General features: G+C 39.1%; 1 protein-coding gene across 1 annotated transcript; it reads right to left on the reverse strand.

The window, feature by feature from the left end:
* Window positions 1–10,680: 10,680 nt before the first annotated feature.
* On the reverse strand, window positions 10,681–11,604 carry LOC122022865. The gene has a single exon (XM_042580978.1). It carries the CDS (start codon window positions 11,602–11,604, stop codon window positions 10,681–10,683), a length of 924 nt encoding a protein of 307 aa, XP_042436912.1.
* Window positions 11,605–17,840: the final 6,236 nt, after the last annotated feature.

The following is a 17,840-nucleotide window of genomic DNA, read 5'->3' on the forward strand; positions in this document are numbered from 1 at the left end:
CATTCAGCATAGTTCTAGTGTCTTCAAGTAAAGTTCTATTTTTTCTTTCTACTATTCCATTTTGTTGAGGAGTTTTAGGACACGAAAATTCGTGATGATATCCGTTTTCAAGATAAAATTTATTAAAGTTATGATTTTTAAATTCTATCCCATTGTCACTTCTAATTCTTTTAATTTTAAGGTCTTTTTCATTTTTAACTTGTTTGTAGAATTTTGTAAAGATTTCAAACATTTCATCTTTATTTTTTAGAAATTTTACCCAAGTGAACCTAGAATAGTCATCTTTTATTACTAGGCAGTATAAACTTCCATTTATTGATTTGACTCCATGGGAGTCAAATAAGTCTAAATGTAGAAGTTCTAGTATTGAGATGGTTTGAGATTGATTGGTTGGTTTGTGAGTAGATTTTATTTGCTTACCTTGTTGACAAGCATTACATATTGTTGAGTCTAAGTTAGGTAATTTTGGTAATCCTCTAACTAATCCATTTAATTTGCTTATATTTCTGAAATTTGTGTGTGACATTCTTCTATGCCATAACCAAGTTTCTTTTTTTTGTGTTAAATAACACTTAATTGAAGAAATGGTTAAGTTAGTTGCATAAATGTTATCTTTTCTAAACCCTTTTATACTTATCGAAGGGTTTATCTAGGTGCTTGATTAAGCATTCCGAAGACAAAAACCTAACCTTATATCTAGTGTCACACAATTGACTTATACTAAAGAGATTATACTTGAAATTTTCAATGAGTAAAATATTTGTAATAATGAAGTCAATTTTAGGCTCAATGTTACCTATACCGATTACCTTAAGTTTGTCATTGTTTCCAAAGGCAACTATTCCTAAGCTTTTGTGAGTAAGTTGGGTGAATTTAGTGTGATCTCCAGTCATATGTTTAGAGCAACCACTGTCCAAGATCCACTTGGTTTCCTACAATAGCTAGGAATTAGAGTTAATCTGAATTTAATCTTTACTTAAAAATGATACTTGAGTTGTTTAGATAAAATTTTAAGTTAATATAAATTTTAAGTTAAAAAGATTTTTTAAGTTAAAAATATTTTAAATTTTTTTTAATGATTTAAAATTGATTTTTAAAGAATTTTTAAAATGAATTTTTAAAATTGATTTTTAAAATTGATTTTTAAAGAATTTTTAAGATAATTTTTAAAAGAAAATAATTTTTAAAGAAATTTTTAAGATAATTTTTAAAAGAGTTTTTAAAATAATTTTTAAAGTTTTTAAAATAATTTTTAAAGGAATTTTTAAAGTTTTTAAAATATTTTTTTAAAAGAATTTTTTAAAATAATTTTTAAAATAATTTTTAAGATAATTTTTGAAATAATTTTTAAAATGATTTTTTTTAAAAAAATAATTTTAAATTGAATTTTCAATTTAATTTAATTTGGTTTAGTTTAATTTTAATTAGATCTAATTCATTTTTGGTTAGATTTAATTTAATTTGGCTCGATTCGATTCGACTCGATTTGGTTCGATTCGATTCGATTCGAGTTGGCTCTATTCGATTTGATATCCTTAGTCATCTCACCCGATCTAGATTTTCAATCAGGGAATCCTATAATTTTTGTGAGATGAGTTAGATTCAATTTCAGGGTTTGATTTAACTTTGTGTTAGATTCAGGTTTAACTTTGGGCTCAACAAATAGGCATTCTCTGGATAAACTTCTGGGCTATGGTGAGTCACTTGGCCATCATTAAAGCAATCATGCCTTCGAGGTTTTCCAAATAGTTCTATCCACTGAACTTAGTACAAAACCTTGGTCTAACTGGTTATGATTCGTAAATGGTAGCTTCAGTTAGTTCCATTAAGACAAATGCACCAGGTCAAAGCCATAGCTTCCTAGACATGTATAGACATAGTTTCCCTAACGTACTATCATTTAAAACTTCACCAGTACCATTGGTCAAGTTAAACTATTTTCCCTTTGAACTAGTCCTAATTACCCTGCCGGGCGGATTGGTTTTGGTTACCCTGTTGGGTAAGTTAATTTTAGAGGTGACAGCTATTCTGAAGACTCCCCCTGAATTAATGGTTTATTATTTTTAAGTTTTAATTCTAGGTTTGTGTTTGTTACTTTTATAACTATATTTAACTTGATGATAATATGATTTTTGATGGGTTCTAAAAAATTTTGATTTTGAGTTTGTTGGTTTAGGTTTGTGTTTTGGTTTTTGATTTGGTTTATCAGATTTTATATAATATATTTTATTTTTAGGTATGTGATATTGGTTAATTCCTACTTGCGTGGTTAAGCACGCTTTCGGAACCCATGCTTTATTTTGTTGTTTATGTTGAGTTATTAATGATTTAAATGTTTTATTTGAACTTGACTTGTAGCCAAGTCCGATTTTATTATAGACTACTTTTTGACTATTTAAAATTAGATCTAAGTTCTTAGATCTTGTTGTAAATTGTTCTAACATACTTTTTAATTTATTATTTTCTATTTTCAGTGTTAAATTTTCCTCCTCAAGTGTTAGGTCTTGAATAGGATTAGAATTTATGATTTGTTCCTTGAGGTTTTGGTTTTCCTCAAGGAGCAATTTATTTTCATTTTCTTTTGCTGTTACTTTTTTATTTAAACACGCAATAATTCTAAAAAAATTTATTCAAATTAAAACATACCTCTTCGGGACCTTCGGAAACGAGTACGAACTCGTGGCTCAATTCAGGTTCGGACCCGTCTTCCGATTCGTCCTCCGATTTTTCTTCGAGGGCGATCAACGCGAGGTGACTCTGGTGCTTCTGATCTTCGGCCTCTGATTCTTCTGAGGAAGAGTCATCCCAGGTTGCTTTAAGAGCCTTCTTCTTGGATGTCTTCGATTTGTTGCTCTTCAATCTCGGACACTCGTTCTTGTAGTGTCCTTTCTTGTTGCACCCGAAGCAAGTCACATTCCTTGGTTCGGATGGGGAGTTAATCTCTTGCAGGTCCTTTTTGCTGAAGTTTTTCTTCCTCCTGGTGAACATCTTCCTTACTAGGTTCACCAGGTACTCTTCGTCTTCAGAATCTTGGTCGGACTCATCTTCAGGTTCAGGCTTGGTTTTTTTCTTTTCCTTGGGGGGACCTGCAAACAAGGCAATACCTTTCTCGGATCCGGCGTTAGTCTGCTCGTGTAATTCTAATTCACAAAACAATTCGTCGAGTTTTAATTTGGATAAATTTTTTAAAATTTTGTAGGCATCCACGATAGATGCCCAAAAGGTATTACGTGGAAAAGCATTCAATGCGTACCTGATTAGATCGTGATTCTCCATTTGGTGGCCTATCGCGTCAAGTCCGTTGAGGATATCTTTGATCCTCGCATGGAGTTGACTCACTGATTCTCCTTCCTACATTTTAATATTGAATAATTTATTTAATAAAAGATCACGCTTAGTTACCTTTGCGTCACTTGTTCCTTCGTGTAGTTCAATCAACTTGTCCCACAACTCTTTCGCATTTTGGTGTGGTCTCACTCGGTTCAGCTCTTCCTTCATTAGCCCACAGTGCAGCGTGTTGAGAGCTTTGTAATCCGTCGAGGACTTCTTTCTCATGTCCGAAGTCCACTGTTCCGGGTCTAGTGGGATTCCGGAGTTGTCTATCGGCACCTTGTAGCCTTTGGTGACACTGAACCATTGATCGAAATCGGTCTTCAGGTAGACCTCCATCTGCTTCTTCCAGTATGGAAAATCATCCCCGTTGAATAAGGGGGGACGTATTGTACTGAAGCCTTCAATTTGAGACATATTTGTCTTGCACACAATTAAACAAAGAGAAAAAATCTCAAGACTTGGTCTTGGATTAGTAGTGCGGAATAAAGTTAATGAAAAAAACCGAATTGGTGTTGCACTAATTCAGCTTAACTACTATGGAAAAAAAATCCAAAACTGGCAACAATACCAGCTTGGATTTATGACGCAAAATTGAAAACCGAAAAAAAAATTAAAACAAATTTCACCCCTCTCTGATTGGTGGTTTCACCAAATCAGAGCGGTACCAGCTCTGATACCACTTGTTGGATCGTGTAATTTGATAGAGGGGGGGGGTGAATATCGATCGGAAAGTCGTAGAGTAAGCAGCGGAAAAAATCGAGAACGAAAAAGTACAATGCTAACACGAACCTTTTTACTTGGTTTGGAGCCTTGGTCGACTCCTACTCCAAGGTCTGCACTCGTTGAGTGCTTTTGTTGGGCAATCCACTAGCAATTCGAATAATTGTTTTACAATTGAAAGTACAGTTGCTTTAAAGAAAGAATACCGACAACCAAAAAGAAATCAAAACGAGGCGCGTTGTCAGAGGAGCTTTCGCAACGTCGCAGGAGTGCAGCACGGCAGAGCAAACGTTGGAACAACTTGTTGTTCGTTGTTCTTTGCTCTAGGCCTCACCCTCCTTATATAGGAGGTTTGGGGCGCCCTGATCCCTTTCGAACGCCTGGAGTGTGACGTAGCTCGTCCACAGATGAAGGTCCACGTGGCGACGCGGCTGGGGATAATTTTTGCATCCCGGGCACCCGGATCCCTTCCGGGCGCCCAGACTTTTGTTTTTTCAACAACCTGCAAAAAACATTAGTCCGAGGCAAAATGCAAAACTACCCTGTAAAACAAAGTGTTAGCACAGTTAAGTTATAAGAGTAATAAAAGTAGTAGTTAGATTCCGTCTCCTCGAGATCGGAATCTAGTCACGATCTCAACTTAGATTTCTGAAAGGGATTTAAGTTGGATCGACACCTAATGTTCCCTTCCTGGGAATGCGTCTTCACAGTCACTCCCCTCCAGTGACTTACCTCAACTTACCTGCCAAACGTCCGGTCATCCCTTCTACCCGTCTGGATTTCGTGCCAGCTATCCGGTCGGCCCTTTAACCTAGCTGGACTTCGTGCCAAACATCTGGTCAGTCCATCGACCTGTCTGGACTTTGTGTCAGCTATCCAGTCGGTCCGTCGACCTAGCTGGACTTCGTGCTAGACGTCAGGTCAACCCGTTGACCCGTCTGGGCTTCTCCTGTACACTTCGTAGAAGTATTAGATTAATATGACACTAACTTAACTTACTTTGTCATTCATCAAAACTGAGTTAGACCGTTAGTGCTAACCGCACCAACACCTACGTCGTGACATTTTCTCTTAAGTTCACTACTGCATCACAGATCGAAGGTGTTTTCCTGATCTATGACTTCCACCAGTCATCGGAGGTGCTGACGATGTTTTCCCGGCGTCTCCAATTCGTTTCCAACCTCCATCTCATCAGCGACGTTCGAATCGATTAGATTAATCGCTCAGGTCTATCGCATACCATATTCAACCTTTAACTCTTTGCATGCTGAGATTGTTAGCCGATCGCGAGCTTGAAGGGTGTTTTCCAAGAGCTGTGAGCGTCGGCTACTCTAACTGGAAGCTTGGGTATTCACCATTGGTTGCTTGAAGGGTGTTTTCTAGAAGCAATTCTGCTTCACGACAGAGGGAAGAAGCTGCGACCGTGATCTACGTTTGTGAATGTTTCTTGCAATTTAGTTTTTCTATCATCTCAACCAGATCGAAGGATTTGATTTCTTTTCAATTACAATCTTTCCTCTATTAATTTCAGCATTTAGAAACTGCATTTTCCCCAATTCTGTGTTCAAATCAGTAACTCTAGATTTTAACGTTTGAGGCACATCTGTTTGAATTAATGCAGATCTATGAAAATTTGGGCCCTGCTTTTGGTGAATTCTGTGTATAATCTAGAATCGAGTTTAATTGTAGGATCTGAAATTCATATCAGTGTTGCAATTAAGATTTAAGTCTGGAGAATAGTAGGATAACTTCTATGATGCATTGATTAATTTATCCATGCTACGTGCATTGCTTACAATGTTCTAGATTTGAAAATTTTGGATCTCAAACGTTCTGCACAATTCTATAAATAACATTTCTTGTTCTTCAACGTAACTGCACTATTGAATCTGATTGAATTCCTTGAAACTGACTATTTGATTTGAACTACATTGAATTAGCTACATGTGATCAGCACAACGTATTAACTCCACTTCAATCCATGCACTTGTATTTACTTGTTGCTGCTGAAGGGGTTAGCTAAGAGTAAAAGTAAGAGTGGTAAGATTTATGAAAGTTAGCTGGATCAAGCTCAAGATCAGGGATTCATTGTTACCCAATGGAGTTAAATTGTTGAAGAGCTCCAATTCAATTTGACTGTGATTCGTTCTTGAGTGCTTTATTCATTTTAAGAGTTATCTGTAGAGAAAAAGATGAACTGAATTCCACTTATTATCTACTCGAGTAGATTAGAATTCTAGAAAAGTTGATTGATATTTGAATTAAATGAATAGACTTGTCTTAGTTACAATTCCAATTCCATTTGTAGATGCAATCTCCTTACAATGAATTGAATTTTCATTACTGATTTAGTTAGCATATCTAGTGATTTTTTCATTGTTTTGATTTCGACTTATTTATCCTTTGTTTGAGATTTTGAAACAAAACATTATTTCATTAAGAAAACCCAAAAAGAATAACTTGAATCTAGAACATGAACACATTAGCTAGTGTCCTTGGAAAATATGACTTGGGAACTCTTTACTACAACTTATTTTTGAATTTTAAGGATTTTCAATTTTAACTAATTTGAAGTTCCATCTGATATGCAAAATGGTCTACATCAAGGTTATAGTTGCTTCATTACCTTTATTGTTGATCACTCATGATTTGGGTATATGTATCTATGAAGATACAAATTTAAGGCCTTTGAAAAGTTCAAAGAATTCATAAATAAAGTAGAGAAACAACTTAACAAAAGTATTAAAATATTTTGATCCGATTGGGGGTGGTGAATACTTAACCTAAGAATTTTAAGATTATCTAAGGTACAATAGAATATTATCTCAATGGACCCTTCCTTATATGCCACAATATATTGGTGTATTTGAAACACGAAATCAAACCTTGTTGGACATTGTTAAATTGATGATGAATCATGCAAGTCTTACCAAATCCTTTTTGGGTTACACACTTGAAACAACTATTTACTTGCCAAACAAAGTCCCAACTAAGGCGGTCTCTACTACTCCATTTGCGAAATATACTGGTAAGAAACCTCATTTGTCTTATTTGAAGATATGAGTTTGTCCTGCTTATGTGAAGAGTACTGTATTAAATAAGCTAGATGTTAAGTCTGAAAATTATCTATTTATTGGTTACCCTAAGGAAATAAGGGGTTACCATTTCTATCGTCTCTTGAAACAAAAAGTGTTTATTTCAAGGCATACTGTATTCCTAGAAAAAGAGTTTCTCTTGGAAAAAATTGTGTGAGCAAAGCTGAACTCGAGAAAGTTCAAGAGACTCTAATAGACGCCAAAGAGACACCAAGTCCAGAATCACAACTGTTGTTACATGGTCATTGTTCACTTCATATTATACCGTCTAGTTTTGTAAGCTGTCAGGTATCGAAGTGATTCATTTACCTCCATATTTGGCATCGTCTAGTTGGTAATGTTGTCGAAGACCAAACCATTAGAACAGTCTCTCTCGGAAGATTTGTCTCCATACGTCAACTAGTACCAAAGATGGACTCAAGGCTCATGACTTGGTGAAGTCATCTCAACGATTGCTTAGTGTGGATATTGATAGAGGCACGACTCAATAGTGTTGCTTGGATGATGTCATTTCCACTTCGCATCATCCGTTAGGAATAACCAGGATAAATGTTATTACATAAACTTTTATATTGCGATTATATTTGCACGAATGTCTCCCTGTATGCATATGGTTCCTGTGATGTAATAATTAGTTATTATATTTATTTTAGCTTCCGCTGCATGTTTACGAAACATGTTTTAGCACGCACCTACATCAGACTCTCTATTCCCTAACAAGCTAAATACACATGACTTGCACATTAACTTTTCCCATGATTGGACTTTACGTAATCATTTATGTTGATGAAACTAAAACTCAATTAGATGTACTAAATCAACATCTTGAGTCTTTTTTTTTTCTAACATCTTACTTGTATCTAATGTGTCAATACACATACAAGTCAACTCTATAGTTCTTGTCAAATGTAAAATGGATTTTCTCTAAACTAAAGGATCATGCATCTCTATCTAAGCATTTTAACTTTAATCATCCTACCTACGGTGTCAATTTATGTCATTATCCTTAATTATAAGAAATTTAAAACAATACATGATAATAATTATGACATATATCAAATGAGTATTTTTCAAAAGAAAAATTATCATAGTTAAATGTTGTATATATGACATGACATATAACATTTTCATAATAATATGAATGCAAAGTGTGATGTCATGACATTTGATAGGGCACATAAAACATGACAATTATTGCATAAAGAAACTACCTAGATTTTCATCTAAGTATTATTCCTTAACTATTATACTAAAATAAGTATAAGTTGCTCTAGCTCTCTAGAAAGTGTCAAAGTTCTAACTTGGCATACTCGTAAACTTTATCCTATTTGCGCTAATTTAATCAAGTTCAATACTTAAAAATTTTTAATTGGCATAATTTTACTCTTCAAGAGTAAAAATCATCTTCTCATTTTCAAGATTTCACAATACCTTGAAAATGTCCTAAAATGTCAACTTTATTATGGTTGAGTTAACTACCATTCTAATTAGAGTTGACATACTCTAAATCTATTTAGTGGGTTGAGAACACACTCTTAGAAATTCAAAACCTATTGGTGCTCCTTGGATGCTCTAAGTATTCACTAGAGATAATTTCCCTTAATACCTTCCTAATGACTTTACTAAGCTTCTTAGAAGCCTTAGTCACACTAGTCTTCTTAAAATCAACTCTAGGGATAACCTTCCTTGTAATCTTAACTTGACTCATAAACCTAGGGTTAGTTCCATATCTATATGAAACTCTACGTTATGAGGATACCTTTTCCTTTGACTTTGGTTTGTATCCCAAATCTCTTTTTCCCTTAGATGACTCCTATCTATTTTGACTTAAGTTTTGCTTCTTTGACCTTATGACATTATTTACCATTTCTTTTAGGGTCTTCTCTAATTTCTCAAGCCTACTTGATTTCCTATCATTAAATCCTCAAATTTGAATTTTTCATGATTTCCTAGAGCATTTATCCTTTTAGGCATATATCTAGCTTCCTCAAAATTCTTGCCTATATTCTTTTCTACATTCCTATCCTTAGGTAAGGTTGTTTTAGCATGATATGCTCTATAATTTTTCCTAGAATTATCATGCTTCTTATTTTCAAGATAAATAACACCAAAATCATAAAATATATTTTTAACTTGCTTTTTATCATGATATGAAGGAATAACATTAACTAATGGTACCTTAGATTTGCTCTTGGAAGCTCACATTGACTTGAGCTTCCTCCTTTGTTCTTGGTCAGAATCCTCCCCCTTGGACATTGGTTCCGATAATGTACCTTTGATTATAAGAGAAGCACATACTGTGCTCCTTTCCCTTTCGTATCATGGGGTCGACCTATTTTGACTTCTCAATCACTTTGGGTGTCATTTTAGTCTTCTTCTTGACTAATCTTGGATACTTTCTCTTGTAGTGTCTATTTTCTCTATACTCAAAACATATGATATGATTTTTATTTTTACAACTTAAAATTTTTATATCTTCTTTACTCTTATGGGTGGTACATGATTATTATTTGATCCGAATGTTGAGGCTTCTTCTCATTCTAGTGTTAATGAACTACGCTCCCCCTCAACCCCTGAGATAGATGCCTTTTCAACTTCATCCTCGGATGTTGAGTATCTCCAACCTCTGGAGCCTCTTATTTTGGATCCAATGAGTTTCTCTATTTGAATTAGACTTCATTTTGCATTTTGCATTTTGCATCGATGTCAGATCTTCATGAAGTTTTGCCAACTTGCTCCATATATTCATGCCATCTTGATATTATCCAATTTTGCACAAGATGTTGCTTGATAATAAATTAACCAACAATTTGGTTACCTTATCATTGACTTCACATCTCTTGATTTGTTCCTCGATTTATTTCTTATTCTTGAGAAGCTCCACTACAACTAAAACCCTCATAGACATCAGTGGAACAACAACGGTTTTAAGCAAAAACCGATGTCTTTGAGTATTTTACACCGATTTTTCCAAAAATCGGTGTCTATGAGCGCCGATTTTCACTCATAGACATCGGTTTTTTTAGCCAATGTCTATAAGCGCCTTTTTTTCATTAATAGACACCGATTTTAACCGCGGTTTTTAAAACCCGGTGTCTATGAACCAAAATTCTGGCGGACTTTCTTAGCGGGCTTTCTTTTGGGCTTCTGCTCGCCCACCATAAATCAAAACCCTAATCCTCTGCATCCTCCTTTTAGGAGTTACCATTTGAAAGACGAGCAATGGATCTCTCAACGGTGATGTGGACTACAGCGGTCGTCGGCGCTGTCGTGGTATATTGGTTCGTGTGGGTGATGGGCTCGGCGGAAGTGAAAGGCAAGCGGACAGTGAACCTTAAGATGGGATCGATCATGCGGGATAAGGTGCAGGACAAGTACAAGCAGTACTGGTCCTTCTTTCTCCGCTCCAAGGAGGGCATTGCCACCCGCCGCGTCTGACGACGATAACATCCCTGCCTTCGTCGACACCTTCTACAACCTCGTCACAGACATCTATGAGTGGGGATGGGGGTAGTCCTTCCACTTCTCGCCCTCACTTCCTGGCCGCTCCCACCGGGAAGCCACACGCATCCACGAGGAGCCCGCCGTTGATCTGAGAGATGGGGATCTCATCTTTCAGATCGTCCAGAGTCAGCAATGGCAGCACCTCATCATCCACTTCATGTATCTCAAAAACAGGGGCATACCTACTCAGTCCCAGTTCCTTGAGCCATGACCACACTCCGCCATCCTCTTCAGAACGGCAAAACCCGTTCGGGTCAATCCATTCTACCCCATCCATATCTGAAGGGGCTTCCCCTTCCGCAACAGGACCAGTGCCCCTACTATCTGAAACCCTAACCCTTCCCCTAGTCCTCCTGCGAGACGGGCTATCAGACCCTTCCGTAAACCCATCATTTGCAGCATCTTCTCCGCCACCAGTTTTGAAATCTGCGTCTTCCATGCCTTCATCCACCTTCAAGACCCAGTTTGATCGAACCCGCCTTGCACCCCGCCACGGCTTCGGATCACGCCGAACATTAATTACTCCCGGCACGAGCGAGTCGAGGCTATAATCGACAGAGAGGAGAACTTCATCGTCGGGCAGAATCGGAAGCAGAGGAGGGAGGGTGCTCAGCCCGTCGTCACCGCGAGAGTCAAGTTTGGCAGCAATCTGACGGGTCTTGGAAGGTAGTCTATGGTGGAAAACACGGGGCTTGGCGTGATATCCGGGAGCTGAAAGGTTCCACTGTTTAGGCCACTGCATTAGGGGATCCGAGGGAATGGCAGCGGGTTGGTCGCCAATCTCCCCAAGGCGCACGCTAGGGCGACGCTGTCGCTTGGTACCGGGTAAAGGCACGGCCAGTACATCAATCAGCTCGGCCGCACCGCTATTGGACGGTGGCTCCGGTAGTTGGAGATCCTCCATCGAATCGAACACTGGGCACTCCGCCGCTGTCCATTCGTCCTTCTCCATCCCAAGCTCTTCGCTCAAGTTCTGACCTTTTTCCTTAGCACTCCCATCATCCTTGATTCGCTTCGCACCGTTCTTTGCCGCAGATCGTAGATGCCCATCCGGAGTTGGAGTTGTTCGTGGGAATGGATATGGATGCTTCAATCCATGACCAGGCCCGGGCTCAGATAGAGAAGCTCTTGGCCGTGGATTAGCGCGGGAGCAAGTTGAAAGCTTACACTCATGTCAGAAACTTCAAGTACATCAAGTCGGTGCTTGGCAGCGTCGATGAGAACCTGCTTGACGTTGGGGTGAACGACATCTTGATGGACCTTGGAATCTCATCCATGCAGGTTATTGTTCAGTTGCACTTCTCATGTTTGATGAATTTCCGAAAAGAACTTACTTTGAATCTAATAAGTTGGTAAGCTATTTAACTGGTGGATGACTCTACAAGGGGATTTAGTGTGCAAGGTGATGGACCTTTGGATATGTGCATGAATCCTCAGGTTAGAGTTCTTAGATGAACTATTTTACTTTGATTATTGAATTAGGATATAAGGCAGTGTGAGTTTTTCACCCCTGCAGTAAAGTAGAATGAATGTGATTTATTCAGTAGGTTGCTTGCCTAATTACTACTTGCCTGTAGGAAAACTAAATCAGCGATTAAAGGTGATTAATCATCTCTAGTTTAAGCCATTTTGTTCTCCAAAGAAAGTATCTTTCTTCTAGTGCTCTGTCAAGCAAATGAAACATTTAATAAGAGTATTGATGCAGGCAAGTTTGACAGCTGAAGAGATATTGAATTCTTGGCCTGCTGCGGAAGTGGGAAAGGTACTACATGAATATGGAGAAGAAAGCAATTGGCAATTTATTCAGAATCAAATTGTTGAAGCTCGTGCACAAGGGGGATTGCATACTACAGATGAACTTGTGCATCTTGTGAGAAGAGCATCATCCAAGTCAGGAGGTATGGTTTTCCACTGACCGAACACACTTGTTTTCTCGCTCACTCAGCACTGCAACCTCTTTGGTATCAACTAATGAGAAGAACCATCTTTATTAAAGATAGCAGAGTGTTGTTTCTTGGAAAGATTTGTTTAGCATGTTTGTTTAGAGTTTGGCTAGGCCATGACTCAATACTAATCTTAATTTGATTGTTTAAATGTTGGGCTCCTGTTTCATAGAAAAAGGTTCATTTTGTGACTTGAAACTAAGTTTTTTTTTATTGTTTAAGTGTATTTTCTGAATTTTGAGAACCATTTTTTTTTTGTACATCTACCATCAAGTATGACCCAACTTTATTAGATGCTATCATGTTTTCATTAACATTATATCTGTAAAGGTAAAGATGATAGTTTGGGGAAAAATGTTTTGGAGGTGCTTAAGGAAATGATTCCAAGCAGAGATAAAGAGATCAAATTGAAACAATATAAAGAGAAACGACCTCTGAAGCTTGGTCCAGCTGAAAGCTTCTTGAAGTCAGTGATTAGTATCCCGTATGCATTTAAGAGAGTTGTTGCCCAACTTTACATTTCTTGTAACACCCGAAAATTCTCAAAATTATTTTAGAAATATTCTATGATTTTTTTGGAATTTTAGGATATTTTTATGGAATTTTTAGAGTAGCAGAAGTAGCAAAAAGAAATAGAAACGTAAAATAGCTTAAGCTGGAATCGAACCCGGGACCTATCGGGTCCGATAACCTTTAGATAGCTTTAGTAACCAAGTGAACCCAGCAGGGCCATGCTGAAAGGAAAGGAAATCAATTATATTTATGTTAGAGTTGGGCCGAAGTTACCACTTAATATAAATAGGGCAATTAAGAGAGGAGTTAATTATTTTATTCGTAACTTTCCTCTCCCAAAACCCTCACACGCCGCCCTCTCCCTTTTCCTTCTTCTCTTCTCGGTGCCAACCACAAGCACGCCTAGGGTTCCATCCCTAGGGTCCCAAGGGTTTCTTCCGGTGACATCTTGGTTACGGGGACGCTCCCCTCCGCGAGAGGAACGCATAGGCGCGAGAAGATTGTCGAAAGGATCGTCTTCTCCGGAAATTTAGCGATTAGAATCGTAAGAAAACTAGCGCAGGAGGTAAGAAACCCCTCACCTGCAGTATAAGTAGTTCTGGTGTGATTGCATGCTTTAGTTTAGTAGTATATGGATTTGTGGCACATAGGGTGTGCAACAGCGCACGCCAAGTGCCCGATAGTATGTTCAGCACCTTTAAAATGCGACTTAGGCATTTTAATAGTTAGCTAAATGTGATAGAAGCATTTATTTAGTATATGCAGCTTTACTACAGCTTATATGGGATTACGGTCCAATGGGTGGGCTCCCACAATAGCCTCTAGGTTCAGATAACCTAGCTCTAGGTTCAGATAACCTAGAAATAACAAGATAAGAAAATTTAGCTATTACCAGTATTTTATTTTTAGCAGTGGCACTGTACTGGATCAGATATCCATTGGGTTGGACTCCCACAGTCGTCCCTAGGTTTAGATAACCTAGTAAATCCTACTAAATTCGGGACTTGCAAACCCGGGTCTAGTTAGGGATGCGCGCATAGCAAGTACAGTTGTCGGGCCCAAACAGCAGCATGATTATTATTTTAACCTATTTATGATAAATAGTTTTCAAAACTCACAAATCAGTTGTGTATACAGTTTAATTTCAGTTCTAGCTTAGTTTTAGTGTAGCACAGTTCATGCTTTAGTTTAAGCTCTTTCTTATTGATACATGTGACAGTTCTATGATCAGTTTTGATTCTTTATTTTCTATGATAGTATGTCATGCCATGCTTTAACATGTTCAGCATAGATTTCAATAGCATGTTTTAAAAAGCATACATTGCATCGTATGCATGTTTTTTTTATGAGGTAGATGATTTCTTACTAAGCTCTCAAGCTTACAGATACTCTTTTCCTTATACTGCAGATAAAGGTAAAGGAAAGATGGACTAGCGGAGGCTGGAGGTCAATGCAACGAAGATGTGTGTGTGAAAAAGGAGTTTGGAATGAAGATCTTAGGGATTTAGCAAGTCTAACTATTAGAACCTTGTTACTTTTAGTTTTCGCATTTCAGTTTGCTTCAAAGTCATGAACTAGTGAAATATGCACCATGCCATGTTTAGAATGCTAGTTAATTGTTGTTAGAATGCATTTCAGTTAGTTTAGAGTTGGTATATGAGATTTCTGCTCGAACCAGGGCTGAAATCAGGTTCTGATATGAAATCAGAAACCCCGATCGATCAGCCGATCGATTGGGGGTCTTCAATCGATCCGTTGATCGATTAGTGAACTTGTTCCGCGAACAGTAAGCTCCTGGTTCGATCAGCCGATCGATCCAGTCGCTTTCTGTCGCGAACAGGAAGCTGCCGGATCGATCAACCAATCAATCGAGGAATGGGGGAATTTGTTCCCGCGAACAGAGAGCTTTGGAATCGATCATTGGATCGATTGGCCATCCTGGATCGATCAGCCGATCGATCCAGACGCTAGTTCCCGCGTACAGTAGGGTCCTGAATCGATCACTGGATCGATTATCCAACCTGGATCGATCAGCCGATCGATCCAAATTAGTCTCCGTGCACAGTAGTACGCTGGATCGATCCGTGAATCGATCAGAGGCCTAGTACTAGCTGAAAACACTTTAGTTCAGCTCCAGATGACAGCAAAGACCTATAACACCCCTTCTAGCATAGCCACAGCAATTCAAGGGATAGTTTAAACATTAAGTTTAGATAGTATAGCGATTAACAGAAGCATATTCATTAGTTCAGCAAAATTTTTCATCAAATCAGCTTTCCGCACATGAATTAAGCAGTATGATAAAACGATCGGCCTCACAGCCTAGCCAGTAGAAGGGGGGTCGTTACAGAGTGGTATCAGCGCAGAAAGTTCCATACTTCCTACACACACATCAGCATTGAACCTGCAGCTTCCAAGTAAGAATACCTCTCACTTTGTTATGTTATTGCTTTCATATTTGTAGACAACTAAAGTATGCTTATCTGTGATAGTAACTAACATGATAGTATTAGCTATGTAAACATGATGCTTTAGTCATGTACGTCCTTTGTTCCTTTAGAAATGGCACGAGGACGCCTAGCTAGAAGGGCACCAGCTACTGAGCCCTAGCATGAGGCAGGCAGTTCAGTGCCTCCCCCAGACCTTACAGCAGTAGTGGCTCAGTTACAGAAGCAGCTAGCAGAACAACAACAGGAGATAGCCACCTTAAAGGCTAATCAGCAGAATACTCCCACTGTTACCCCGGAACCAAACATAGCAACCCCAGTAGTTATAGAGGTTCCACCAGTCCAGCCTACAGCACCAGTAGCCCCAACAGCAGAGGCAAAGAGAGAAGCCTATCTGATTCAGTGGCAGAGAGTCAAGCCCGAGAGCTTTTCAGGCACCAGTGAACCATGGGATGCTCAAGCCTGGTTCAAAACACTGGAGAGTACGATGGAGCTTCTGGACTGGCCAGAGCATGAACAAGTGAAGTGCGCCTCCTTCTACTTGACAGGAGATGCACGTATGTGGTGGAAGAGAATTAGAGCGAAGCGCCCAGTGAACCAGATGACATGGGCTGACTTCGAGAAAGAATTCTTCGAGGAGTTCTTTCACATGCGGGTCACAAACCATCACTACGACGAGTTCACTGAGTTTCGTCAGGGCAACCTATCAGTTGAGGAAGCCATGAAGAAATTCAATAGACTGGCTCGTCTATACCCTGAACTAGTCAGCACAGAAAAAGAACGAGTCCGGTTGATGCTCAAGATGCTGAGGCCGGAAATAGCGATGAACGTGGCTGGCGGTGTTCATAGGCCACAAACCACCGAAGAACTAGTCAGCAGTGCTCTGACCACCGAGCACTATCATAACAATATCAAGCAGCAGAAGCAAGTCCTCTCAGAATTCAAAGGGCAAGGAGGCTCAGGTACTCAGAAACAACAAGGCCACAGCTCTAACTGGAAAGGGAACTCCAGCAACAAGCGCAAACCAGGGAGTTACCCAAAGGGAGGACCAGCCAGCAAACAGCCTAGTTATCCCAAATGTGCTACTTGTGGGAAATTTCACCCAAGAGTTTGTCGCAAGGGCACACGAGGATGCTTTGAATGTGGACAGGAAGGGCATATGGATAAGCAATGCCCGAACAAGACGAGTCTTCCTCAACCACAGCCGATACAGTATGGAGGATAGCCAGCACACCTACATCAGATGCAGGCAGCTTTAGATGGTCCACATATCAGCCAGGGCAGACTAGAAGCCCCTCCAGCTACGACAAATGCGAGGATCTACTCCTTAACCAGAGAGGACGTAGCGAATGCCTCGACAGTGGTTACAGGTCAGATCAGTATTTTACAGCAAAATACAACTGTCTTATTCGATAATGGGGCAACCCATTCTTATGTATCTAGGGCATTTTCCGAAAAGTTAGTGATACCTCCAGAGGTACTCCGTGGTCAGTTTTTGACAACACTACCTTCAGGAGAAATGATGGCATCCACGCACTGGCTCAGAGCAGTGCCAGTCATTATAGCAGACAGAGAGCTCTTTTGTGATATGATAGTGCTATATATGACTGATTATGATGTCATATTTGGAATGGACTTCCTAATCAGATACGGTGCCTCTATCGAGTGTCGTAAACAGAAAGTCATATTCCAACCTGAAGCAGGAGTACAATTTGAGTATATCAGAGAACCAAAGAGGAAAGCGAAGAAATTCCTCTCAACTCTAAAGGCACAGAAATTGTTAGATTCAGGATGCACGGGATTTTTAGCGCATATAGTCAATGTCAGTCAGGACAAGGACAAACAGCTAGCAGAGGTCCGAGTCGTATGCGACTACCCCGCAGTCTTCCCTGAAGAGTTACCAGGCCTAGCACCAGACAGGGAGATCGAATTTGAGATAGAACTCATTCCCGGTATGAATCCTATCTCCAAAGCACCTTATCGCATGGCTCCAGCAGAATTAAAGGAACTTCAGGAGCAATTACAAGAGCAGCTTGACAAGGGCTTCATACGTCCTAGTCACTCACCATGGGGAGCGCCTGTATTGTTCGTGAAGAAGAAGGACGGGAGCATGCGCCTGTGCATAGACTACCGGGCACTGAACCAAGTCACCATCAAGAACAGGTATCCTCTTCCCAGAATAGATGACCTGTTCGATCAGCTAAAGGGAACAACAGTGTTCTCTAAGATAGACCTCAGATCAGGTTATCATCAGGAGAAAGTTAAAGAAGGGGACATACCCAAGA

Source organism: Zingiber officinale, chromosome 9B (genome assembly GCF_018446385.1).
Source record: "Zingiber officinale cultivar Zhangliang chromosome 9B, Zo_v1.1, whole genome shotgun sequence".
Lineage (NCBI taxonomy): Eukaryota > Viridiplantae > Streptophyta > Magnoliopsida > Zingiberales > Zingiberaceae > Zingiber > Zingiber officinale.

Coding starts and splice junctions, on each gene's coding strand:
- LOC122022865 (XM_042580978.1), bottom strand. CDS start 11,604: ATGGAGAAGGACGAATGGACAGCGGCGGAGTGCCCAGTGTTCGATTCG.